The sequence below is a fragment of the Triturus cristatus genome, chromosome 4_1, assembly GCF_964204655.1.
Source record: "Triturus cristatus chromosome 4_1, aTriCri1.1, whole genome shotgun sequence".
Classification (NCBI taxonomy): Eukaryota; Metazoa; Chordata; class Amphibia; order Caudata; family Salamandridae; genus Triturus; species Triturus cristatus.
The window spans coordinates 860,753,532-860,779,831 of NC_140585.1; the positions used below are offsets into that span (position 1 = coordinate 860,753,532).

Consider the following 26,300-nt stretch of genomic DNA (forward strand, 5'->3'; position numbering starts at 1 on the left):
GCATTCAGACCCCGGCGGATACTTGTATGCACACAAAGTTACACTATATGTCCATGACCCGTCGGATAATCTGGACCCACTCCTCCGAGATTGCACCTGCCTCTGCAGTATGTCAGGCATCTCCATCAACTGGGTGAAGTTCCATTTGTTCCCGCTCACTATGACCACAGTGACTTTTATTCCCAACTTGGGCCTAGGACCGCATTCGCTTTATGTTTGTGTGCCTCAGCCGAAACTTGGAGGAGCTCGGGAAGGAAAACTATGGCAGACTGATGACATGGCTTAAAGATCGTGTGTCCGTCTGGTCAAAACTACCATTGTCCTTGACTGGTTGATTGGCCATTGCAAAAATGGTTATACTCCCCAAATGATTATATTTATTCACCAATATACCTCTCCCTCTGCCAGTGTGTTTTAGTTAACTGCTCCGGTCGCACCTGGTCTGCTGGCTTGGGCCAGCTAACAGCCTTGCATGTCCTGGGAGATCTTGACGCTCTCATTTGAGCAGGGTGGGTTAGGGCCCCTGAAATTAACTTGTACTTTCCTAGTGCTCAGGCCACTTTGGGCACTTCAGGCTACACCCATACAATTTCATCCTCATACGGCCCCATGTCCACTCCAGACGGTCATCTATGCCCTGTCCACCAGGTGCATCAGCACATAGATACTGTGGTATGCACAGTTAGGGTGTGGAATAAGCTGCGGAAAGGGGCACGTTTTGACTACCTATTTGGCCCATCCGTTCCGCTCTCGGGACATCCTTTGCTCCCCATGACTGCGTAGGCAGGGACACAGGCACGCTTGCGCCGTCTGCAGCTGACTTCATTTGGAGTGGTGTACCCTGATGGCAGCTTTATTGCTCATGAGCAGGGTGTTTCAGGATCCTGTCGCGTCCTTTTTGAACGTCATGACCTATCATCAGCTTTTGGCGTCACTGCGTAACCTCCACGACACGTTCTCCTCTTTCATCGTACTTGAGGAGATGCTGATCAATCCCTCGCCCCGTAAGCTGATCACGCATATTTATGCTGGTATGCAGAGGACCGCGCCGATGAATGCCACTCTGCTCCATCCTGAGGGACATTTGGACCCTGTAACAAATTATCTTTAGCTACAGGGAGAAACAACTGAGGGCTGTCTAAGAACAAATGTACCCTTTATGGTTTAATTTGGAGGTCTGGGAGAAAAGGGAAAACAGAACTATGAATGTATATGCCCGAAAGCACCTCCCACTCGACCAACTCTGAGTCAAATGTGGCTAAATACAGTTCACTTGGGCTATCCCTAGGCATTTGGAACATCACAACCAATATATAAAAAAAACATCGATTCATATTAGTTTATTTATTGTTTTATTTAAATAGAAAAATATTTTTTGATTTATCTGTTCTTTTTGTGATTAATAAAAACTTTTTTTAATTAATAGGGAGTAGGGGGTAATGTGTTTTTGTTTTTAACTATTTCAAACACCACAAACTCTTCTTTTTTCATTTATACAATATACGACTTGACTAGTGCAACATGATTGTATTCCTTGTCAAATGTGCAAATTGAAACAATTGATACAAATTTTTTTTTACATACAAGGTATCAAAATTGAACTAATCTCCCTGCCATTTAACGTATACAAACTCCTCTCATACAATCATTACATACCAGACATACTCATACACTCTACACACTACACAACTCATTCTGTAAAATCCAGCTACAAAATGGTTTTGTAGTTAATAAGCACATGGGGAGATATCTTCCTTTATATCCAAGATTTTGCCACCAGCTGGAAAGGTAACATGGCCGACGTACGTTTCAGTGGATGCAATTAATTAAGTCCACCTTTATCAGGGCCGCTTGCTGATTTTCTTTTTAATGCAGCGGAGGATTTAAAGGGGGGGATCACAGGGGCAGTGCCCGGCTCTTGTTATCACTTCTCAAAATATTAGGTTTTTCTTAGGTTCCACATGGGTAAAAACTCCATCTGTTAGTTACTAGTGTTCCAACATCTCCTGGTCACTAGATTATTATTTTTTCCTTGATTAGTCCTTACTGGGGCATTAGGTTGGCATCACCTAAATGCAGTTGGTGTCCCAACAGATATGCGGGGTCCTCAAATAATTATCCAGTCATTTGTTAAGAAATTCTTTTTTTGTTATCTTGTTTTCTTAGGAATGAAGCGCTATCCGAACTCCCGCCTGCTGGCCGACCCACTTACCAGGAACTGGAAGTATGAATAGGGTGTTCTTGTGGAAGGAAGGAGGAGGAGTGAATAATTATAAACAATACCTACCTACCTTGCATTAACCGGTTCTGTGTTAACTGCAAAATAGGAGTATTAAGTGAGTGGGCTTAGAAACTGTGAAGGTATTATACAAGGAAGGTGACATTATCCCAAACTGATTGTAATGTGCAGTCCTGAATGAGATAGATTCATCCTTCGCCAAGATTCAGATCTGGTTAAAGGAGATTACTAATCATTTCACATCTCCGTTATCAAATTGTAATTTGAAAACAGAGAAGGAAATTTGAACTGTGAAGAAACCACTATAAGTTCTTCAGAACCTTTTCTTTGAGGTACATACAACTTCACACCGAGAGCAGTGAAGAACGAGGCATTCGGCTTACAAGAAAGACACTGAAATTTTGAATATGCTTACGAGTTGCACTTCCTGGCCAGCCATTTTGGACTAGAGCCGTTTGGAAGAATTAGGCGTATAGTGTTGTACATAAACTCTTCTCCAAACTCTAGCCAATATTTCACATTCCACAGTGGTTGTGTAACCAATTTAGGATGGTGAGAGTAAGGCATAGAGACGTTTGTACCATGGCTTTTCTTTCCTTTTTAGGTTTCGCCTGCACAGTACTTGCATTGTGCTTGTGAAATCTATTTTTTTTAATATAAATATTTAAAAGGGGCTTACATCCCGTCCCCTTGCTTTCCTGACTTTTCATTGGTTCCTGTGTTTGCCACTTACTTTTCCTCCATTTCTATTGAGTGTAGCATATTTTCCTACATTTACCAATGTTTGTTCCTCGTCTGCTTCTCTTATCCGTTTCCTGTAGCCAAAATACTGTTACATCCTCTTTGGTGGAATAATTTTTTCATAAAATGTTGCCTCTTTCTGCTATTTCGTCTTGCGTGATACTTTAAATTAAATTAGCAGATTTATTTATTTATTTTGAAAATATCTTTATTGAGCATCAGATAACAATAGTGAACAGTTACATCCCGTATGCATGCGTCATCTGTGCATTTTCCTGAGCATAAGCCACGCTCTGGCATCCCACTTACAAAGATCCGCCCCTCCAACGATGAGGTACATCCCATCCCACATTGGCAATGGTTATCAGCAAATAAGACACTCAACTAGTACCCCAAGTGGTACGTTCAACACTTACAGTGAGCAGATCAGTATAATATGCAATTCTACCCTACCCCAACAATCCCCCCTCCCCCCACCCCCAAACTAACTAAGAACATTGGTGCCGCTGCTCGGGAGGGCCACCCCCGCCGATGTACCTGCGGCAGGCGCTCACCCAGCTCCGATACCCCCACCTGGGGGGGTCCGTACCGAGGAGGAGGAGGAAGGGGAAAGGAGGGGGGGAGAGGAAGGGGAGGAGTCAGAGGCGGGAGGGGGAAAGAGAAAGCGGGGGGGGATGAAAAGACCCCCAAAGGGAAGGCAGAAGAGGGGACAGGGCGGCAAGCCCCCCAGAGGGGGGGGGGGGGGGGAGAGAGACGGGAAAGGAAAGCCAGCCCATATACGGGGCCAGGAAGGACCCCCACGCTCAGGAGATAATCGAGATACCAATTAACAAGCGGGGTTCACAGGTGCATCACCCCCCCAGCTCCGCCAGTGCCTAGTAACCCCCCGCCTCTATACATCCACCCCGCTAACTCGCAGTGCAGTAGGCGACCCCGCGGGGTCCGGGGCTACTAACGCCTTAAACTGCTCAATCAGTTGAGCCCATTCAAGTGCCACCGGTCGTTTCCTCAGGCCTCTGTACTCCTCCTGGTATAAAGCCTCCCGCTCCGCCACCACCCACCTGCCCACCTCCTCGCGCCAGGCCTCATTAGCAGATGTATATACTGCAATTTATCACCCGAAGAGATTAAGTGATTTTCCCAGAATCACAGGAAGTTGCACCGCTGAGACTCGATCCGGGATCCCCAGCTCCCGAGTCAGCAGCTCTGGCCACTGTGCCACATCCTCTTCTCTTCCATGATACTTGTCAGGGAGCTCTTTCCTTCGTCCCACTGTAGTTTTTTGTAAAGGTTTGCCACTTTCTGCTTTTTCTGCTTGTTATAATCAGCCTCTAATTAATTTTTGTGCGTCATCAAATTCTGATGGCTTTCTGCGTGGCACGTCGAGTGGAAACCTTGATGAAGTGCATTTGGCTAGGAGGCATGGGCGATGCTTTAAGGCACTGCGATGTTAATGTTCCCCGATACCGAATGACCAGTCACCCTGCTCATTACTATCCAGCGACGGGAAGACGATTCCTCCATATATGATACCTGTCAACTGCCACAACACCAGCCCTCAATTAGGCTCCGATCCTTTTCAGATAATAAGGAGCCCAACACTTTCAGGCCTAATGTGCGAGTTGATGTTGGCAGCCGAGTCACAAAACAAGCCGCAGGATAATCACAGTCTTACTTCACGCAGTAAAGCAAGAGGAAAGAGACACAAGCACGGCCCTTCCTTCCAAAATACATTTTATCACTGTGGAAATTGTTTTCAAGTAAAGTGACCATCACACGTTAGTGTGAGCAATCGATCTGTTTGCCTCAGAGTGTATTACTGCCACTGTCGCGTGATGAACATAAGTAATGGGTGAGAATATACTTATAACAAGTAATACCGTGAAGAGGAGCAAGGAACTGTGGGTACAGGAAGTTAATTAAATGGGCAATGATATTGAAAAGAGACTCACACCCTCCCGTGTTTAAGTATGTCACCCATTTTAGTTTATATTGCAGGAGAAACACAATTCATTATCTTTGTTTCGTTTGCTATGAGTAAGATTTAAACTTCCATCCATGCCTTTCTGTTTTCCTTTATGATTTGTGTCACCATTCCCTAATTTAGACATTATGTTGCAAGGCTAGCTTGAGAGGGGAGGACTCATTCCTCCGATGACACTTCCACGATAGCACATGGATTGTGACCAATAGCCATATGACCTGATCGAAGAGGGGACTCCAGTAGTTTGACAAATGCCTCCAACTGCAAGAAGACAAGGGCAATGGAAAAACAGAGATTGTTTGCCCATTGAGTGGGAAAATATTTCTTCCACACTAATTGACATAAAAGGAAGACACTACCACCACTTTTTAGGTTTCGCCTGCCTTGTGAAATCTCTTGTATTTATGATATCTTTAAAGGGGGCTCTTATCAGTTACCAAATGGCTGAATTACTGTGTTCATTCGCTTTTGTGTGGGACTTTTTATTTTGTTAACTTCCTTTGGCTGCACGCATTTACGATACTTCTTCTAAAGCTGTTCACACTGTTTAAGCACCATTCACTGTCAAGATAAGATCTCTTCCCAAGAGAAAAGCAGACCGCTTCTAACAGTGTGTTGGAATGCTTGCTTTTTATTACTTAGTTGTGCAAAGCAGATACTTTAGCCTTAGAATGTTTGTGGCATTTCCTATTCATGCCTCAGTACCTTTCTTTGCACTTTGTAGGCATTATCAGATTGATTTTTTTCAACTTAATCTATGTGGTCATTATGATCAAATTCTAAATGTTGTAATAAACATTGCGCGTTAAAAATAAAGTTAATATACAAAAGCTATATGTTACTACTAAACAGGCAGCCACAAGTGCAGTTACCTTACCGACAACAGGGTCATGATTTGAATGGTGCAGCGGGTGCAGTAGCACCGGGCCCACAAGTTGTCAGAACTCCTCTAAACACATACTGTTGATATATTTGACTACTAAACAGGCAGTCACAATTTCAGTTACCTTGCAGTTAAAAGGGACTTGATGTGAATTGCGCAGCAGGTGCAGTGGCACCGGGGCCAAAAGTTCTAGGCTCCCCACTAAACACCTAATATTGCTATATTTTACTACTAAACAGGCAGTCGCAAGTGCAGTTACCTTGCAGACAACAGGGTCATGATTTGAATGGTGCAGCAGGTGCAGTGGCACCGGACCCAAAAAGTTGTCAGAACTCCTTTAAACACCTAATATTGCTATATTTTACTACAATACAGGCAGTCACAATTGCAGTTACCTTTTGCAGTTAAAAGAGGCTTGATTTAAATGGTGTAGCAGGTGCAGTGGCACTGGGGCCAAAAGTTATCATAACTCCTCTAAACATCAACTATTGCTATATTTTACAACTAAACAGGCAGTCACAAGTGCAGTTATCTAGCAAGCGCTAGGGTCCTTATTTGAATGGTGCAGCAGCTGCATTGGCACCAGGACCAAAAGCTCCAGGCACCCCACTAAACACCGATTATTGGTATATTGTACAACCAAACAGGCAGCCATAAGTGCAGTTATCTATTATCAAGAATTAGTGTCGTGATTTCAATAGTGCAGCAGGTGCAGTGGCACCGGGGCCAACAATTGTCATAGCTCCACTAAACACCAAATATTGCTAAATTTTACTGCTACAAAGGCAGTTACAAGTGCAGTTATCTTTCAGGCACTAGGGTCATGATTTGAATGGTGCAGCAGGTACAGTGGCAACAGGCCAAAAAGTTGTCAGAACTCCTCTAAACACCCAAAATTGCTATATTTTACAACTTAACAGGCAGTCATACGTGCAGTTATCTGTCAAGCATTAGGGTCATGATTTCAACAGTGCAGCAGGTGCAGGGGCACCGGGACCAAAAGCTCCAGGCACCCCGCTAAACACCTAATATTGATATATGTTATTTCTAAACAGGCAACCACAAGTGCAGTTACCTTGCAGGGAACAGGGTCAGGATTTGTATGGTGCAGCAGGTGCCGTAGCACCGGGCCCAAAAGTTGTTAGAACTCCTCTAAACACATAATATTGCTATATTTGACTACTAAACAGGCAGTCACAATTGCAGTTACCTTGCAGTTAAAAGGAACTTGATTTGAATGGTGCAGCAGGTGCAGAGACTTTGAGGCCAAAATCTCTAAGGATCCCACTAAACCCATATTATTGCTAAATGTTACTACTAAACAAGACAGTCCCAAGAGCATTAATCTAGCAGGCTATATGGTAATTATTGGAATATTGCCGCAGGTGCAACAGCACCAGGACAAAAAGATTAGACACCCCACTAAACACCTAAGATTGCAATATTGTACTACTAAACAGGCAGTCTCAAGTGCAGTTACCTTAAAGGCAATATGGTCATGATTTGAATGGTGCAGAGGCATCGGGCCAAAAGTTGCCATAACTCCTTCAACACCAAATATTACTATATTTTACTACTAAACAGGCAATCACAAATGCAGTTAACTTGCAGGCACTAGGGGCATGATTGGAATGGTGCAACAGGTGCAGTGGCACTGGGCCCAAAAGTTTTCAGAGCACTTAATATTGCTATTACATCAATTAATTCTATTATTTCCCCTCTTTCATTTTATATTTCAAAATTTGGCTATTACTTACCCGCACTATACCACTAGTAACAGCACAATATATTGCCTTTTTGCACATAAACAAGTCATAACACTTTAATGGACTTTCTGAAAGTTATTTTGTTCCACCATTCAGCAAGCTACATCTTACAACAAAAAACAGCCTCGTTTTAATCACATAGGCGAAACCTAATCCATTTATCAATGCTTGTTTACTTAACTAACTGCGTAATCTTTGCTTTCAGAGACTCCAAGGACGTTGAGACAGTTTTGTAGACTCAGCCTGCGGAAAGCAATTGGCCTTCGAGGACTGGAGAAAGTTGCCCTGTTAAATATCCCTACAAGATTAATAGAATACCTTTCGTACAACTGAACCACTACAAGGACAATTTGGGACAGCACGCTGCATCTCTCAAAATGATGAAGCATCTGTGTAAACAGAAAGAAAAACAATCGATACTCATAAACGGCCCTCCAAATGCCCGAGACAGAAAGAACTCACAAGGCCTTTGCAATAAGAACACCGTTTTATAGGAACTTTTTTTATTATTGGTTAGAAAATCTTTGTTTTTATTTCAATTGTTAAGTCATTATCATTGTATATTTATTTGTCAATGGAAACTGATGTTGTGTTCGGATTGTAGGATTGCGAGCTATTCGCCTTGTTCATTCCCTCCGCGCATTTTATCCTTTACATGGTGACATTCTCTGTGGCTCTGATCTGTCACGCAGTGGCACCCAGCACCCTCACTCCTCGCCTCTGTTCCCCTTTCTGCACGTTGCACCTTGAGTCTTTGCCTGTCCTCGGTGGGTTTGCCTTTCTACCTGTTGGCACGCTTGCAGACTATATTGCCGTACTTTGAGGGTTTGCCCTTTCACTCTTTGGCGCGGGTGTCCCTTTCTTTGCTGCACGTGGGTGTGATTCTTTAGCATGAGCCATCCTCGTGTCTTTTCCTGCCTTCCCTGTTTTTAGGTCTTGCCTGACCCAGCGCATGCACTGGTCTGGCGAGACTTTTTGAGAGGGCTCCAAAAAGTGCTACCAGGCCAGCCTAGACCTACAGTGCATGTGCACGGGTGCGCGCGCCGCGCTTGACCGTGATTTCTTTCACTTTCGCGGCTGCTTTGATGTTTGATCGCGATCACTTTCAGTTTGAAATAGCCAATAGGTCTCGCTTTTGGGAGCTTATAAGTATTTAGTTATGCAACTGTTGCATGGCTAAACACTTATAAGGTCCCAAAGGCGAGACCTATTGGCTATGTCAATGCTTGTTATCCTTCACCTTGGGGCATCCTGAATCCGTTTCACCTGCTGGTGTGATGCTTCGCTCGCATCGCTCTCTCCCCCAGGGAGGTGCTCTTTGCCCAGTGGCCCTCTCTGATTGTGTCCCGTCTCCCTGTGGTACCACGAGTACCTTCTCTGCGCCCTGTGTGGTTGGGCTCCTTTGACCTGATGTCCCGCCTCCCTCCACAAGTCCCTCGCGCCAGGGTCTACGCTCCGTGTGCGCTCCCATTGGCAGCTTGCGTCCCCCATCACTGATCAGTGGCTGTGTTCCTCCCCTGTAATTTGGAATACCCGAGTCATTCTACAGCAGATAACGATTAAAACGCAATAAAATTGTAGTGATTTTGCGAAACATTGGGTCCTTCTCCTGCTTCACAAATTATTTCCTTTCTTTCCTAAGTTTCTCCTCAGTGATTCACTGAACCATTTTGGTAGAAGTGGAAAAGATACGGAACAGTAATTCATCAAACAAGAAAGCCCCTGAGACCTTTGTCAATTTGCGGTTTGGATCAGGGGTTCATTCCAGCTGCTTCCTTTTTCCATTGGCCAACTTTGTTCAGAAATGCCTAGATAAAGAGCTACCTTGGCAGATTTTCCCACCAATATTTATGTTATGCTATATTGATTTGTATAGCACACTGATGACCCAAGAGGGTATCCAGGCGCTTGGGCAGGTGTGTATATTTGTGTTTCCCAAGGTGCTTATACGAAGAGCCAGGTGCTTCAGCTTCTTGCGGAACTCCAGAGGAGGCGGCTCTGACTAGAGTTTATGGATGGGCTGAGAGTGTAAGTGTAAATCTCATGCAGCAGGGGGGCACTCCTTCTCTGGTTGACACATCTCAGTGTTATATTGTTAAGTATTCTGTATTATATATCAACGAACAAGAAAGATGTGTGTATATATATATATATATAATTCAATGAGTGTACGTAGATTGCTTAGTATATATAAATTAGATGATTAAATATTAGAACCTTTGAGGATGGATACAATGCTTCTATCCAAATGTGTCTACGTGAGTAAATAATTAATGGCATTACCTTACAAGTACGCTATATTCACAATAACAAACAACCGTTTCTTATAGCATTACATCACGGTACTATCTAAAAACTATAAGCTGAATATGCATAGACTGCCTCCATAGTAGGATACTTTAATGCTGTTTTCAAATGATGCACATGTAACAATCACTGCTAACATACATAGCACACCAACGTCATATCAGAAATTGTAGTAGAAATATTAATACCCAAGCAGATTGGTGTTTCAATTTATCAAATTCAGGAAGATAAATGGGTAAGTGGGGCCTCTGGGAATTGTAACCTGCAAGTTGCTGATTATAGACTTGTCTCTGCAACATAAATTAATCTACAAAGCTTTTTTACCTATACATATACATCGGTCATAGATCATACATACTGATAAATACATTTAGGTCTTGGTTCTTCATACATTCATCATTGTTTTATGATTTTGGCATTAAGCCATAAAATATATATATTTTTTACTTACAGATAAGACATGTAACATGGATATATATATACAGTTAAAAAAGCTACATTTTACATTCCTGGGGCCACAACCATTATTCAAACTAGTTATTATCTGAAGGCAACGTGCAAGCCATATTGCATTGCAGCTGCACAGCGAAGTGTAAAGTAAGTAAAGATATCCAGTGCATTACTCTCACTCCATGCCCGAAACCTCTCCAGGGTGAGAAAGAAATCATCCCTGAACAACTGGCCCACCGTAGTGATACCCAGTCGGAGTAGTGTGGCGCCTGTCTATTGTAGGGGACAGAGAATCCAAGGCAGGAATCGTAGGTCAATCACTCCTCGCTAGTGTGCACATAGCCCGGTGCATGCAGCGGAATGGGTCTAGATATCTTCAGGTTGAGGTGGCCTTGCAGCTAGTGTTGTGTCCAGTCTGCCCATTTCAAGCTGATCGCTTTCAGTCGGGATTTGGGGCGGGGCAGATAGGGCTTATTCAATATATGACGTAGTACGCTTGTGCTGCAAGGAAATAACACTCCCGGTCAGGGATAGCGAAGCCACCTCTTTCATAAACCTCTGTGGGCCTCAACCAACTCACTGGAGTCCTGCTACCGAGAGAAGCCGCGTTAGGAGCGTTCAGAGTTGGGGATGTTTATTATTGAACGTAATCTTTTTGGGAGAGTTATTATCTTAATAAGCTCCGCACCAGGGCCGGACTGGTCGTAGAGGGCATCGGGCAATTCCCCGGTGCACCACGCGGGTGGGAGCCGGTTTTTGGCCCCTAGGGGCCGTTTTTAGGTCTCGCCTTGCTATCGCGTAAGCGATCGCCAAGCGAGCCTATTGTAAGCGGGTTTTAAAAGTGCTCCCAAAAAGCGGATTGCATGGCTAGCACGCGCACAATCACGCGCATCGTGCCGCGATGCAATCCGCTTTTTGGGAGCACTTCAAAGGGTCCGCTCCCCCGCCCCCGCCAAGCGCGCGCCACGCTCCGCTTTTTGGGAGCACTTCAAAGGGTCCGCGCCCGCGCCCCCGCCAAGCGCGCGCGCGCCACGCTCCGCCGGGCTTCTCTTGTTTTTTGGGTCGTTCGGTGCACATTAAGCTTGGGCACCAGCATCTGGTTGCTGAACACAAGCAGGGCTGGCCCACTGAGAACAGTGGAGTTAAAATTACCTGCTAGAGGTCTACCTTTGTCCAGCAAGATACAGAAGGGGCTTCTCTGGTGGTTATTGTGCTGCTGTTATAACTCAGTGAGTCATGCACTTGCATTAAAAAGCTGCACATAACCGGCAAGGCATACATTTGGAACCTTGTTTTCAAGATGTCAGTATAGTAATGCTGCTAAAATGTATTCATTTGGGTAGCTATAAACACTTACCATCATTAAATGATTTCACTTTTAAAAGTTGCCAATGCTGTGAGAATGCAATGTAGTAAATTGCCACAGACCCATTTAAACACCCTACGGATCAGTGGTCCATGTATAAAAGGCACAGCTACAGCTGTTATCTCTTGGTATACAACTGCTCCCACTCTCCTCGGACAAAGTGAGCTGCTGATTGCTTAGGTGCGTCAAACCGCGGTGCTATTAAAAGCTGGGGTTTGCTCTGATACCCTGGAGGTATTGCAGGCTGCACCAGGGCACAGTAAGATGTACTTGGGATCGACTTAGTTCAGTCTTAAATAAGTGCTGGATCCAAGCACTACTAACAATATACACTGGGGGGGCAAGCCCCTGCAACCAAAGCAGGCCGGGTTGCCTCAATAAGACCTATCACCCGGCATTAGCAAGGGCGGTTGTGGGTATCGTTTTCAGGTGATAAACTTTAATTATAAGTAAATTAAAAAGTAGGAATGAACCGAAATATTTCAATAATATTTATCTTGGTTTGAGTTTATATGAACCATTGAACAACAAGGCTAGAATAAGACTTCATCACCTATTCACTGTAACGTAATTTGCAAAAATATTCATTAAGCCTGTATTACCTGGTTAGTTACGATAGATCCCAAGAATGCTAGGTCATTATTGGCAGTAGAAAGGCTAAAACAAGGAGATGTTGATGAGATATTGGTCAATTTGCAGTAAACAATAGGATAGTAATGCAATGTGAAGGGAAGCAAAAGTAGGGAGTCAATGGCCGAAAAGGCAAATACGGCAGAGTTAGCAGTTTTTATCGATCTTTCATTCAATTGTCTTGGCATGCTGTAGGAAGGTGAGATTGTCCCAACGAATGATTTGCCAATAATGCTGTCACCAGCTAAGGTTGTGGCATTAACCATTCAGAGACGGTGACATGCAGCGGCCGGGGACAGTGAGCATATGTTTTCCGTGTGCTGGGTGAGAGTACAAAGACAGAGGCTGTTGCCCACATACTGTCTGTTGTTCATATTCATAATATTTGTCGTAGTTTGATTTTATATGAACGATTGAAGAACAAGGCTGGAATAAGACTCCACCATCCAATTAATGTAACTTATTTTGCAAGAATATGCAATAGAACTTGTATTATCTGGTTAGTTAAGGTAGATCCCGAGAATGCCAGGTCATTATTGGCAGTAGGGAGGCCAAAACCGGGAGATGTTGCTGAGATATTGGTCTTTGGAAGTAAACAATAGGATAATAATGAAATGTGATAGGAAACAAACATAGGGAGCGTTGGCCGAAAAGGTGAATACGGCAGAGTTAGCAGTTTTATCTATTTTATTGCGGGCTGTAGGAAGGTGAGATTGTCTCAACGAATCACTTGCCAAGAATGCTGTCACTAGCCAAGGGTGGCATTATCTATTCAGAGACAGTGTCATGAAGCAGCCAGGGATCAGATGACGGACAGCGGGATCTCCGGGATCTCCGGGCCAGCTTCGACATCCTCCTGAGCCCCCATTGAATTTCGCCGCCCGACCCTAGGGTTGTGGGCTGAATGGCTGTGTAAGTAACTTACGGTGGGGGAACGGAGGGTTGCGTCTCATTGATCGGGCGTGATATATAATGTTGGCCGGTTATGTAACGATTTACGGATTCCTGCAATAAAAATATTTTAAACAAAAAAAAAATGAAGCAGCCAGGGACAGTGAGCATATATTGCCCATGTACTGGGTGAGCGTACAAAGACAGAGGCTGTTGCCCCCCTACTGTCTGATGTTCACAGTTTGTAAGCACCCATCCCATCATTAGATACCCGTGATGTCAGCTTGTGTTGATAAACGTAGGGAAGGCAGTAACTCACATGTTACCTTCATCTTGCTTTCTTGTGCTGTAGCTGTTGGAAACACACTTCTAAGCGACAAAGGACCCTAATTAGATCGTCACACAATTACGTTAGGATGAACTGCAGTTGCATCGCAAAGAAGTTAGGAACATATACGTATAAGCTGAACAGCAGTGGGGCCAAGAGACATCCTTGCGCCAATTCGCTTTTGGTGGAAATCCCCGTTGTTAGTCTGCACTGGTGTTCTGAGTAAAGTTGCAAATTATTGATGTTATTTGCGGGTCACAGAACAGGTTCCATAATATAGCCCACTAAAGCCAGCTCGCAAGGGGCAGGGCACCCATAACAGCGAAGGGAGGAAGGGGGGGCTCTGGCAGCGACAGGAGCCTCCCCAGAGCTGTGGCGGAGTTACAGGGCGATCTGGAGGCAGAAGGGTACAGTAAGGGTACCTCTGCGACAGGCGGTACAGTAAGGGTACCCCAGTCCGGCACAGTAAGGGTGCCCGAGCCAAGGTCCGGGAGCCGAAGGAGGTTCTGGGAAGACCGCGACGGCGCCCCGTTAGTCCTTCGGGCGGTTGGGGGGCCTGACCAACCGGGGGTGTGCCATAACACGCTGCGCCCCCGGTAAAAGGGGGCGGGAGTATTAGACAGATCACGTGATCCAAAGGAGGATCTAAAAAAATGTGCCGCACTGTCGGGCATCGACCCACCGTGCGTGCTGGCTCGCAAGGCGGGCGGAGCAGCGAGGGGCTGCTTGCCCTGGATCGCCCGTAAGATAACCCACTTATCGTCATACTTATGTTGTATGAAATAAACCTGCAGCAGTTCTTCACCCATAACGAAAGTGTCAGTGTAATCTTTGGGTGACGTCTGTGCATGCGTGTTGAGTGGAGCGGATGACGGTGTGGTCACTATGCCGCTGCCCGCGTCCCACGCAGGGGGATATCAGCAGGCCAGCCTTCTAGTGGCCGCCCGTCGGAACCTCCCCCCCCCCTGCTCCGCCTCTCTAGCGAGGCCGTGCCTCAGGGAGGGGAGGCCCCAATGGGTTTGTCCTGGGGAGGCGTGCCACGAGGGTGGGCGAGGCTAGACCCCCCTTTTAGGCGCCTCACCCCCTCCGATCTTCCTCTGCTTCCTGCGCCGCTCCTCCTGGCCACGCGAATTCCCACCCTTTCCGCTTACCCTGCGCGGCGGAGGCAGCGCGCTATTGGAATGTTTTAATGTTTTTTCTTGCGTTGCAGGCGGAGTTACAGGGCGATCTGGAGGCAGAAGGGTACAGTAAGGGTACCTCTGCGACAGGCGGTACAGTAAGGGTACCCCTGTCCGGCACAGTAAGGGTGCCCGAGCCAAGGTCCGGGAGCCGAAGGAGGTTCTGGGAAGACCGCGACGGCGCCCCGCTAGTCCTTCGGGCGGTTGGGGGGCCTGACCAACCGGGGTGTGCCATAACACGCTCCGCCCCCGTTAAAAGGGGGCGGGAGTATTAGACAGATCACGTGATCCAAAGAAGGATCTGAAAAAAATGTGCCGCACTGTCGGGCATCGACCCACCGTGCGTGCTGGCTCACAAGGCGGGCGGAGCAGCGAGGGGCTGCTTGCCCTGGATCGCCCGTAAGATAACCCACTTATCGTCATACTTATGTTGTATGAAATAAACCTGCAGCAGTTCTTCACCCATAACGAAAGTGTCAGTGTAATCTTTGGGTGACGTCTGTGCATGCGTGTTGAGTGGAGCAGATGACGGTGTGGTCACTATGCTTAGGTGCGTCAAACCGCGGTGCTATAAAAAGCTGGGGTTTGCTCTGATACCCTGGAGGTATTGCAGGCTGCACCAGGGCACAGTAAGATGTACTTGGGATCGACTTAGATCAGTCTTAAATAAGTGCTGGATCCAAGCACTACTAACAAGGCAAATTCTACCTGTGAATAAGTGTGCAAGCTAGGATCATCACGTTCCGGATTTCAAAAGACAGTAAAGGTTTTCGAAATAATGCCTCGCGTCCCATATTAAAGAGTCGGCTGAGCGCACAGGGTTCAGTGTTGTGCATACTCATGTTTTTACCATCCCACCTTTAATATGTGCGTGCCAATTACTCTTGCTACAGTTTTTTTTCACTTAGGTAGCGTAGCTTCAATAGCAACACCAACCTTTGACTGAGTAGCCGCACCATTAGTACTACCAGCGAAGCAATGCTGCGTGCGCGATGCCAGCACCAATTACCAATGCACAACAGGATATACGGGAGTACTAAGAATACCACAATCTAGGTTTAATAACAAATTTATACCGGGTGCTAAAGTCCCATGCATTGGGGTGTTTTGCACCCCTTCATCTCATAAATCCAAATGCCCAGAACGCACATGCCTATTCTAAGCAGGTTTTAGAACATCAGCACCCATGACCTACCTTAAACAAACAAGTTGCGGACGGACTGCCCACACAATGGACTTCCCTTCGAGTACGGGGCCTGAGCAGCGCCTTACATTTGGATTGAAAGAGGCGTCGCGCAGAAATGACGAAAGGCACACAGTCATGCTATGTAATAAGCGGAAGCTTGTTGAGGGAAAGCACAATATCATGCCAGAAGGAGGACAGGAAATGAGCTTAAAGCAGCGCCTTACGTTTGAACTGAAAGCGGCGCAGCGTAGAAATGAAGAAAAAAAGTGGCGCCGCGTAGAAATGAAAAAAGGCACACAGTCATGCTCTGTAATAAGCAGAAGCGTGTTAAGTAGATTAAGAGAACTGAGTCTGTAAGCAGCAGGGAGACGGCAAAAAGAACAAGACAACACTTCAACCATGCATGAGAAACGAATCCATACCTGCAAAAATCAGCGCAGCCGCGAAACTGAAAGCGACTGCGCTGTGTTTATTTAGTAACCTCATCCACGATGAGGCGAGGACTGCAGCTGCACCCAAAGGCCGTGGGAGTGAACATTTGAAGAAGAGGTGGGACATGCACCCGCCTTTGGCCATTTGCGTGCTTTCATTATTGAAAGCCATACGCAAAGCCCAAACAAATGTGTGGGCGGAGTCACACCCACACGGAGAAGTTTCGGGAAAGTTTGGAGTGCTCACAAGAAGCCTCCCATAGAGCAGCGCCCTCTGGCAGTGTCATCAGTAAGGGAAAGTATTTTGAACTTGTCCCAATTAATGTGCAAGCCTCCAAAGTCACCGAAATGTATAATGTTGTGAGTAATGGGACTAAAGCTTTCCCCAGAGTGTCGTCGGCATAAAGGAAAATAAGGTACAGATGCAATGGAAATCACAGTCCTCTATGAATACATTTCTCACTTAGAAGGGCAGCGAGGGGTTTAGTGGCCAAGGCAAATAATAATGGTGATAGGGGTAATCCATGTCACGTACCTCTGCCTACCTCTGGTGACCACATAATATGGCAATTAACCCTACCCTTAGCCATCGGCCTTGTGCATAACAATTTTGTCAGCCTGATAAAGTAATGTCCCAAGCCCATCCATAGGAGATCATGAATAGAAATGGCCATTCAAATGAGTCAAAAGCTTTGGCATCAAGAAATACAAAGATCGCCTGGACCTCAAATTTTTAGCAATAGATCATTGAAAGTAGTGTCCGAAGATTGTTGGAAATAGCCCTGATGTGTATAAAAAGATCTGACAGGATGAGTTTGGACATTAATGGGTTTCATCTATTAGCAAGACTTTGCACTAGAATCTTATTATCCAGGTTTAATTAAGAGAGTGGTCTAGGAACCAGCATCTCTGGGGTATTTTCCTGGCTTTATAATGATAGAAATCAGGGCTTTTCCTGCAGTGTGGAGGAGGGTCCCGACCTCCAAAGCCACATGGGAAAACTCAAGGAGTCGAGGGGAAAGCAGGTCTTTAAAACTCTTCATAAAATTCTGTGGGTAGACTATCTGATGCCCGGTGCCCTGCCATCCCTTAAGTAACGTTAGACCCATGTTGTCACAAGGACTCGGGGAATCTCTATGTGGACATTAGGGAGCAGGCACTCATTTTCTGTGGATGAGCAATCTTGCTTGTAAACATATTTCCAGTGTGGCTCTGGCTGTGTTTTTGAGTTCCATAATTCATCTCTGTGCTAGTATGTACTGTCCCATTGCCAAGACTGTTTTTTGATTGATGGCAGATAGGTGATGATTGAGGGCAAATTTGCCAAAGGGAATTTTGGGGTCCAGACTGCCAAGTTTGTGTTACTGGTGGTTATGAGGACTAGGGTTTTATCTTATTTGTGAGTTGAAAGTTGTATAGGAACAGTGTTGACTAGGTCATTATCTTTCTAGGAACTTAGTGAAGGCAGAAATAGATAAGGATTAGCATTGCCCTATCATGTGCTCAAGTCATCGAGAATAATATGTTCTTGAGCGCCCATGTGTTATGGGTAATATGATTAATGCACTGTTCTACAATTTGTTTACTTGTTAATTTTGATAGGTGGTAAATATTTTTTAACTTTATAGAGTTAGACACAGTGATTTTGAGGGGGTCTACCAGGCACTCAGCTTTATGGTAGTTAGAGAAACTATACGTTTACAGAAAAGGATACTGCTGTAGGTCACGGGTATACCACCTTTTCCTCTCCCAGTCCGCCTGGTGACAGTTTGCTATACTCATGCTTGCTACATTCAGTCGGTACATTATGAAGCTGGTGGGAACACAATTTCTAGGGCTCCTTTTAGCCCCCAGTCCACCACTAACTTTCCCTTGCTGATTGCTTTGCTAACAAGCATTGGCAAAGCCAGTAGGTCTTACCTTTTGCCTTTGCCAATGTAGACCTATTGGTTTTGCTGATGACTTTTGCTGATGCTCTACAACATAGGCAAAACAGAAAAAAGTGGTATTATTAATGTTGACCAGCATCGACAAAAAAAAGGTGCAATTATGTAAATGCATGCATAAGTCATCTCACATGCACACTTATGTATTATGATACTAAGGCAGCCAAGGCAATTACGTATGCATGTACATGCATGGTAATGCATGTGCACATACCATGCACATCAGTACGCTGACCTACTACAGTGACATGGCGCAGAAGTGCATATGCATGATGACACAGGCACATGAATATATCAAATGTCATGCAGTGGCTCTCATTTTTTTCTGGACAGACACCCGTCTTGCAGCAGTGAATTAATAACAAGCACTGGCAAAGAAAATAGGTCTGGCTTATTTTAGTAGCATATGTTTTCTGTTATAATGGCCTTGTATTGTTGAGTGATAGGTTGGAATGTACCCAGTTAAAAAGTGTGTGTTATTTGTGGCTATACATATATAATAAAACAAAATCAGCACCATAGCCAAATTAGGTTTCCAGCTCCATAGATATTCAGAAACTGTGCAAAGGAATTACTCTGGTAGCAATATTCAATCCATATGGTTAGATACAAAAAAACCATTAACTAAAAATTGCATATGCCACTTTTTACGTTGTGCACACCATATTGTAGTTTTTAAAAACAATATTTTTTTTCGAGGCATATGAGCTGTAGATTGTATACTTTAGCATTGATCGCCATCTGGTGTTGGGCTCGGATGTTTGCAGTTTGTTTTTGTCGAAGAAGTCTTTGTTAGTCACGAGATAGATGACTCCTTCTTATGGTGACAGTACGCATGGGCATCGACTACATCCCCAGTTTGTTTTTTTCTGCCATCGGGTTCGGATGTGACTTGCTGCGCTCTGGGTCGGTGTCGTTATCGAAACCCCCTTCGACACGCAATCACCTACCCCTTGACAGTATTGTCTCGATCACGTTTCCCCTTTTCGACACGCATCTTCTACAATCGAAAAAATTCGATAAACTTCAAGGCGTGCCGATGGGCCTACCCGTGCCGATTCCGATGGAAGTCGATGGAACAGACTCCCTTCAAGAAATGTCCCCAGTGTGGTGCTAAATTCCCACATTCTGACCTACACCCAGTGTGTAATCTCTGCCTCTCTCTGGAACATCGAGAGGATACCTGTGAGGCTTGTCTATCTTTCAAGTCTAAGAAGACCATTCGTGATCGTCAGGCTCAACTCCACGAAATGTGCCGAGGAAGCGGCTCCATTCCAAACATCTTCCATCCAGGCCCCGACAGCCTTCCGGTACAAGCCCAGGAGGAACCGGTCTCAGTCTCCACAGATGACTCCGATGCCGAAGACAAAGTCACCTCAGCTCACTGGGCCGTGAGTACCGAGACCCCTGCCCCACCCAAGCCCATACCAAAGGCCCCGGTAACACCTTCGCCACAAGGCCCAGGTCCACACTGGTCGAACAATTCAAATGCCCCGCCCTCGGCTTTGAAAATGAAAGACAAGCCTTCCGGCTCAGGCTCGACCCAACCACACTCCGGTACCGAAAAACCACCTTCGCCACCGAAGTCCAAGGCTGCCGATATGCCACGCCTTCCTCCATCGGCACCGGAAAACCCTCCGGCACCGAAACAGGTGAAGGACAAACTCTCAGAGCTGAAGCAAAAAGGGAAAACTTCAACACCGAAGACGTCAGAGCCGAAACAATCCAAGGAAAAACCTTTGACGCCTAAACCACCGAAGCAAAACCCTCTGGAGCCGAAACAATCGACACCGAAGTCTTCGGAAAAGACTTCTAAACCGGACAGTATCCCTATGCCTAAACAACCTAAGACTCCTCATAGGGATAAATCTTCGGCACCAAAATAGAACACCGGCTCCGAAGAACTTTTTGTCCCGGATCCAAACCAGAAAACAATTTATATCCATCCAAAGACTGGTCATATTCTCTCCAAACAACCTACAAAAAGGAAACTGGACCATTTGCAAAATTCACCGGTTCCGACTAAAAGAATGGACATGGACACTAATACCTCTCCACCTCCTCCACCACCTATTGATCCCAATTTACGTATCTCTCCAGTACACTCTCCGGAACACACTTTTCCACTCTCACAACCAGAGGATAGTGATAATGGAAATGGGGACGGACAAGGGGATGATAACATAATCCCACAACGAGACAATGATGACAGTGATGATCCCCCACAGGACCGAGATCCATGAATGGACTATAACACAGATCCTCACTTAACAGACCCAGATCTTTATCCCTCTAAGCCATCCCCACCAGACTATGTATGTTTTGACCAATTAATCAATAGGGCCGCAACATTTTATGGAGTAAATCTACATTCTGAACCTGTAGAGAAGGATTTTCTCTTAGAGACTTTTTCTCAGCCACAAAAAACCTCACACGTCCTACCAATGTTCAACGGGCTCATTAGACACACACCAGAAGTGTTTAAGGACCCTGTTAGGACTAGGGTTCTTAACCCAAGGATAGACAAAAAATACAAAGCTGCTCCCAGTGACCCCATATACATTAAGGGTCAGCTTCCTTTAAATTCCCTGGTAGTAGCTAATGCACGTAAAAGGGCCAACTCTCTAGGTTCAGGTGACGCCTCGCCCCCAGATAAAGAATCCAAATTATTAGACGCATCAGGCAAATGTATGGCGTCTCAAGCTGCTAACTATTCGAAAATAGCCAATACACAAGCTCTCTTGGCAAGGTACGATAGGGCTCACTATGATAAGCTAGAGAAGTTCATTCAACACCTACCAGAACAATACAATGATAAGGCCGGATATATCACTAGGTGGAGTGGAGGGTTCGCCACTTACCAATTTCACCCAGATCTCTCACCAGGAGGCGTTAGTTGAAATACAAAAATGTCGCTCAGGTGCTCCAGATGATTCTTGTCCTCCTAAATTATGGAAAATGTTGGCCTCGTCCTTGACGGATGGCCTCCGCCATATTTGGAACATCTCTCTAGACACGGGCATTTTTCCAGATAAATGGAAACGTGCAACTCTTCTCCCTTTGAGAAAGAAACCAAATTGCGATCCAGGTGATCTTAGCAACCTGAGACCCATCTCCCTGCTTCCTGCACCAGGAAAAATGTTAGAGAAGCTGGTTCAGTGCCAACTGACCACTTTTATTGAGCAGAATGGCGCTTTACACGATACTCAATCTGGTTTTCGAGCTGGATTTAGCACGGAGACCGCTCTCCTCGAGGTGGCAGAGTCTGTAAGATGGGCACCAGACTCAGGAGCATTGGCATTGCTGGTGCTCCTGGATCTGTCAGCTGCTTTCGATACTGTCGACCACACCATCCTGATTCAGAGACTACAAGGCATGGGCCTTGGTGGGAAAGTGATAACGTGGTTGTCATCCTATCTGAGTGGACGCACGCAGAGAGTTGCTTTACAACCATTTGAATCCAAACCAAAACAGCTTAGCTGTGGCGTCCCCCAGGGCTCAGCCTTAAGCCCTCTACTGTTTAATATCTGCCTAGCTCCACTGTTCTCCCTTATTGCCAACTGGGGTGTGAAAGCGATTTCTTACGCTGATGACACCCAGTTGGTGTTTCCATTTAAGGAGCGGACGGCAGATGGTTTTAAGAAGTTTAAGGGCTGTTTGCGGGATATAGCGCTGTGAATGAATTCTAACAAATTAAAGCTCAATGCCGGGAAAACTGAAGTTTTGTTTTTCGGCAAGGGCCCAGTGCCAGATCCAGAGATGTGGTGGCCGCCAGAAATGGGTTCACCACCATCCCCTGCCTCGCGCATCCGCAACTTAGGAGTGAAATGGGAGGCGGATCTCTCTTTTTCAGCTCAAATACAGCAGGTCTCGTCAAGCTGTTTTAGTACATTAAAAAACCTTCGGAAAGTCCTTCATTTCTTACCTGAGGATCGCCGTAAATCAATAGTACATGCCACAGTCACATCCAGGCTTGACTATGCGAACAGCCTATACCTCGGCCTTCCCAAATAGGTCGTCTCCAGATGATACAGAATGCGGCTGCGAGACTGGTTCTACGTTTCCCTTTCCGACACCATGTCTCTCCGCATTTACAGAAGCTCCATTGGCTGAAAGTGGAGAAAAGAAATACATTTAAGGCCTTGATTCTGGCATACCGGGCTCTGAAGGGAAAATGCCCTGGTTACCTGAAGGGAAGACTGAGTTTATATAAGCAAAATCGTGTGTTGCGATCTAATTCTCAGATCTTGCTGCAGACCCCCCGCTTTGCGAAGGCACGTCTGGGTGGGAGAGCTTTCACAGTTGGTGCAGCCTCACTGTGGAATTCCCTACCAGGTGCCCTGCGACAGGCTAACACCGAATCCTGCTTTAGGAAAGCTTTAAAAACGTGGCTCTTTTAGGATAGTCTAACATGAACTATTGGTCCATTTTGTTCTCTGGCCGTATTTCACCCGCTGCTTTAGCGCCGGGACACCCCTGTTTGGGGTAGCTGTCGCGCTTTATAAGTCATCGTATTATTATTTATTATTTATTAAGGCCAATGACCTCATACAAGAAGGCAAATTAATCACAAACACATTAATCAAATGTGCTCTAGACGCCGCGGACACCGCGTCCCGCGCAGTGAACATAGCGTATTTTTACACAGGCATGCTTGGCTCAGAATATCAGGATTTAAACAGGAGGTGCAAACCAGTATCCTTAATCAGTCTTTCGACCAAAAGCACATCTTTGGCCCTGCAGTGGACACATCTTTATAAAAGATGAAAAAGGACACTGAAACTGCAAAGTCTATGGGAACCTTGCAGTTATCCTCTTCTAGAGGCTCCTTTCCACGCTCCTTTTATAGGGCTGGCTCAAAAACCAACACACCAGAGCACCCATCCTCACCTTACAAAAGCCTTTCCAGAGGATACTTTAGGGGAGGTTACAGGGGTAACAACAACAAGGGCAGAGGCTGGGGTAATAACACCCGCAGCTCCCCTACCACCAAGCAGTGACTTCCCTGCGTTTCCCCCACCACTCCACACCTGTCGGGGGACGCCTTTCACAGTTCCTACCTGTCTGGAATTCCATCACCACAGACAGGTGGGTGAGCCAAATTGTCAAGTATGGTTACTGCCTGGAACTCACGTCCACTCCCCCACACATTCCTCCCAAGCACCGTCCAATGTCCACAGAACATTTGACTCTCCTCAAACAGGAAATTCTCTCTCTACTACACAAAAATGCAATAGAACCAGTGCCCTTACTCCAACAGGGAACAGGGGTTTATTTACTCTACTTTCTCATTCCAAAACAGGACTGCCCTCTCAGGCCAATATTAGACCTAAGGCCCCTAAACCTCTACATCCAATCAGACCACTTCCACATGGTCACTCTCCAACAGGTGCTCCCACTACTTCAACAAGGCGACTTCCTCTCGCCTCTGTATCTAAAGGACGCCTATTTTCATATTCCTATTCACCCCTCTCACAGAAAGTATCTCAGGTTCACAGTGGACGGACAGCATTACCAGACAGCATTATCAGTTCAAAGTCCTTCCATTCGCAGTGACCACGGCACCCAGAGTCTTCACCAAATGCCTCGCATTGGTAGCGGCTCATTTAAGAAGGCAACACATTCATGTGTTCCCTTATCTGGACGACTGGCTCATAAAGGCCAAATCCCACAACAATTGTGTGCAGCACACACACAAAACTATCCTGCTACTTCAAGACTTAGGTTTCACATTAAACCTTGACAAGTCTCACCTTCAACCATCCAACATACAACAGTATGTAGTGGCTACCCTGGACACCTAAAGGGCTCTAGCATACCCCAATCCAGGCAGGATTCACTCCATGTGACTATAATATTACAATTTTGACCTCAACACTCGTTGCCAGCTCGAGTGTTTATGCAGTTGATCGGGATGATGGCCTCTTGCATCCTCATCGTCCCTTAGGCAAGACTCCAGATATGTCCCTTGCAGGAATGCTTAGCACATCAGTGGAACCAGGCTCAAGGTCAGCTGACAGATCTGGTGTTGGTGGACAGCCGCAGACATCGGTCTCTTCAGTGGTGGATTGTACAAAAGCTTTCCAGAGGGTGACCGTTCCTCGACCTGGGTTCCACAGATAGTACTAACAACAGACGCGTCGCTCACCGGCTGGGGAGCTGATCTACAAAGTCAAACTGTTCAAGGCTTATGGACCCATCCACAGAAACAACTCCACATAAATCACCTGGAGTTACTAGCAATCTTTTTAGTACTAAAGTCTTTCCAACTTTAGCTACTGGCAAAGCTGTCCTAATACGTACAGACAACATGACAGCAATGCATTCAAAAGCAAGGGAGGACACACTCTCTCCAAATTTCGCGCCTAGCGCAAACTATATGAAGATGGGCCATCCTCAAAAGATATACCTGCTTGCAGAACATCTCCCAGGAGTACACAACCAAATCACGGATCTGCTCAGTCGACAAACACAACAAATTCACGAATGGGAACTTCATCCTCAAGTTCTTCTTCCATTCTTTCAAATGTGGGGACACCCAGACATAGATCTGTTTGCCACACATCACAACGCAAAATGCCCAAACTTCGCCTCCAGGTATCCACACCTATTGTCCAAAGGCAATGCGCTATGGATAAACTGGTCAAACAGATTTGCTTACGCTTTTCCGTCTCTCCTGCTCATTCTGTTAGTGGTTCGGAAACTCAAACAGCATTCCCTCACAATGATCTTAGTTGCTCCAACATGGGCCCGACAACCATGGTTCACAACCCTCTTGGAACTATCAGTAGTTCCACATCAAAAGCTACACCTCTCACCCAAACGTCTTACACAGAACCATGGGGAGATAAGACATCCAGACCCCAATCAACTCAATCTTGCGATCTGGCTCCTGAGGTCCTGGAGTTTGGCTACCTCAATCTCCCACCAGATTGTATGAATGTCATCAAAGAGGCTAGGCGTCCTACCACAAGAGCATGCTACATAGCAAAGTGGAAGCGATTCGTTGTTTATTGTACAAATAACAAAATCAACCCACTAGATGCTTCTATTCAAAACATTATCTGTTATCTCTTGCATCTACAACAATGTAATTTGGCATATACATCTTTACGACTACATCTAGCTGCAATAGCCGCTTACCTCCAAAACAGACAACCCTTGTCTCTATTTCGAGTTCCTGCTATCAAAGCGTTCATGGAAGGACTTAAAAGAATAATTCCACCTAGAGTTCCACACTCCCCAGTCTGGAACCTCAATATTGTCCTTACCAGGCTCATGGGCCCCCCATTTGAACCTCTACACAAATGTGAGTTACAGTTCCTCACTTGGAAAGTAGCCTTCCTGGTAGCTATCACATCCCTCAGGAGAGTCAGTGAACTCCAGGCATTAACCATACAAGAACCATTTTTAGGTCTCACCTGAGCCAGCGCATGCGCTGCTCTGGCGAGACATTTAGTGAGTGGGCTTTTAAAAGTCCGACCGGGTGACATAGAGCGTGCGGTTACGCGCACAATGACGAGCAGAGGTGCCATCTGGCTTTCCTCTCTCGTCATGGTGCGTGCATATCGTACACCACTCACCAGCCTGCTTTCACTATTCCTGTCGTGTGTGCACGCACCACTCCCGGGCTTTGGGGCCGCACGTCTTGTTTACGATTTTCTGTCCGCGTACGCGCATTTTCCCTAGCGTGGCTTTCTCTGCCAGCTTCATCTTGTTCTGCAAGGCTGCAGTCCTGACCTCCCACAGATTAGCTTTGCCTTTCCAATAAAATATTGAGTGGTAATATCCCGTCAGATAAACACAGCAGGAAAAACAAGAAACACAGCAGGACGGGGTCCGTATCGCTGCGCGAGACACGCTTGTCGGCTCAGAGCTCCTGACCCAAGCTGTCATTCATCAGGCTCTGGCGACAGGCTGCTGAGGCAAAACATTGATCTGATGCTGATGGCTGCCACGCCAGGCAAACGGAAT

General features: G+C 45.8%; 1 protein-coding gene across 1 annotated transcript in view; it reads left to right on the forward strand.

Moving 5' to 3' along the window:
* The window catches only part of ASB13 (ankyrin repeat and SOCS box containing 13), a 205,276-nt gene extending 196,069 nt beyond the window's left edge, over window positions 1-9,207 (forward strand). Inside the window, exon 6 of the mRNA XM_085653572.1 lies at window positions 7,819-9,207. Within this exon, the coding sequence (XP_085509698.1) occupies window positions 7,819-7,946 (128 nt within the window). The 3' untranslated portion in view covers window positions 7,947-9,207. The remainder of the gene's footprint in view (window positions 1-7,818) is intronic.
* Window positions 9,208-26,300: the final 17,093 nt, after the last annotated feature.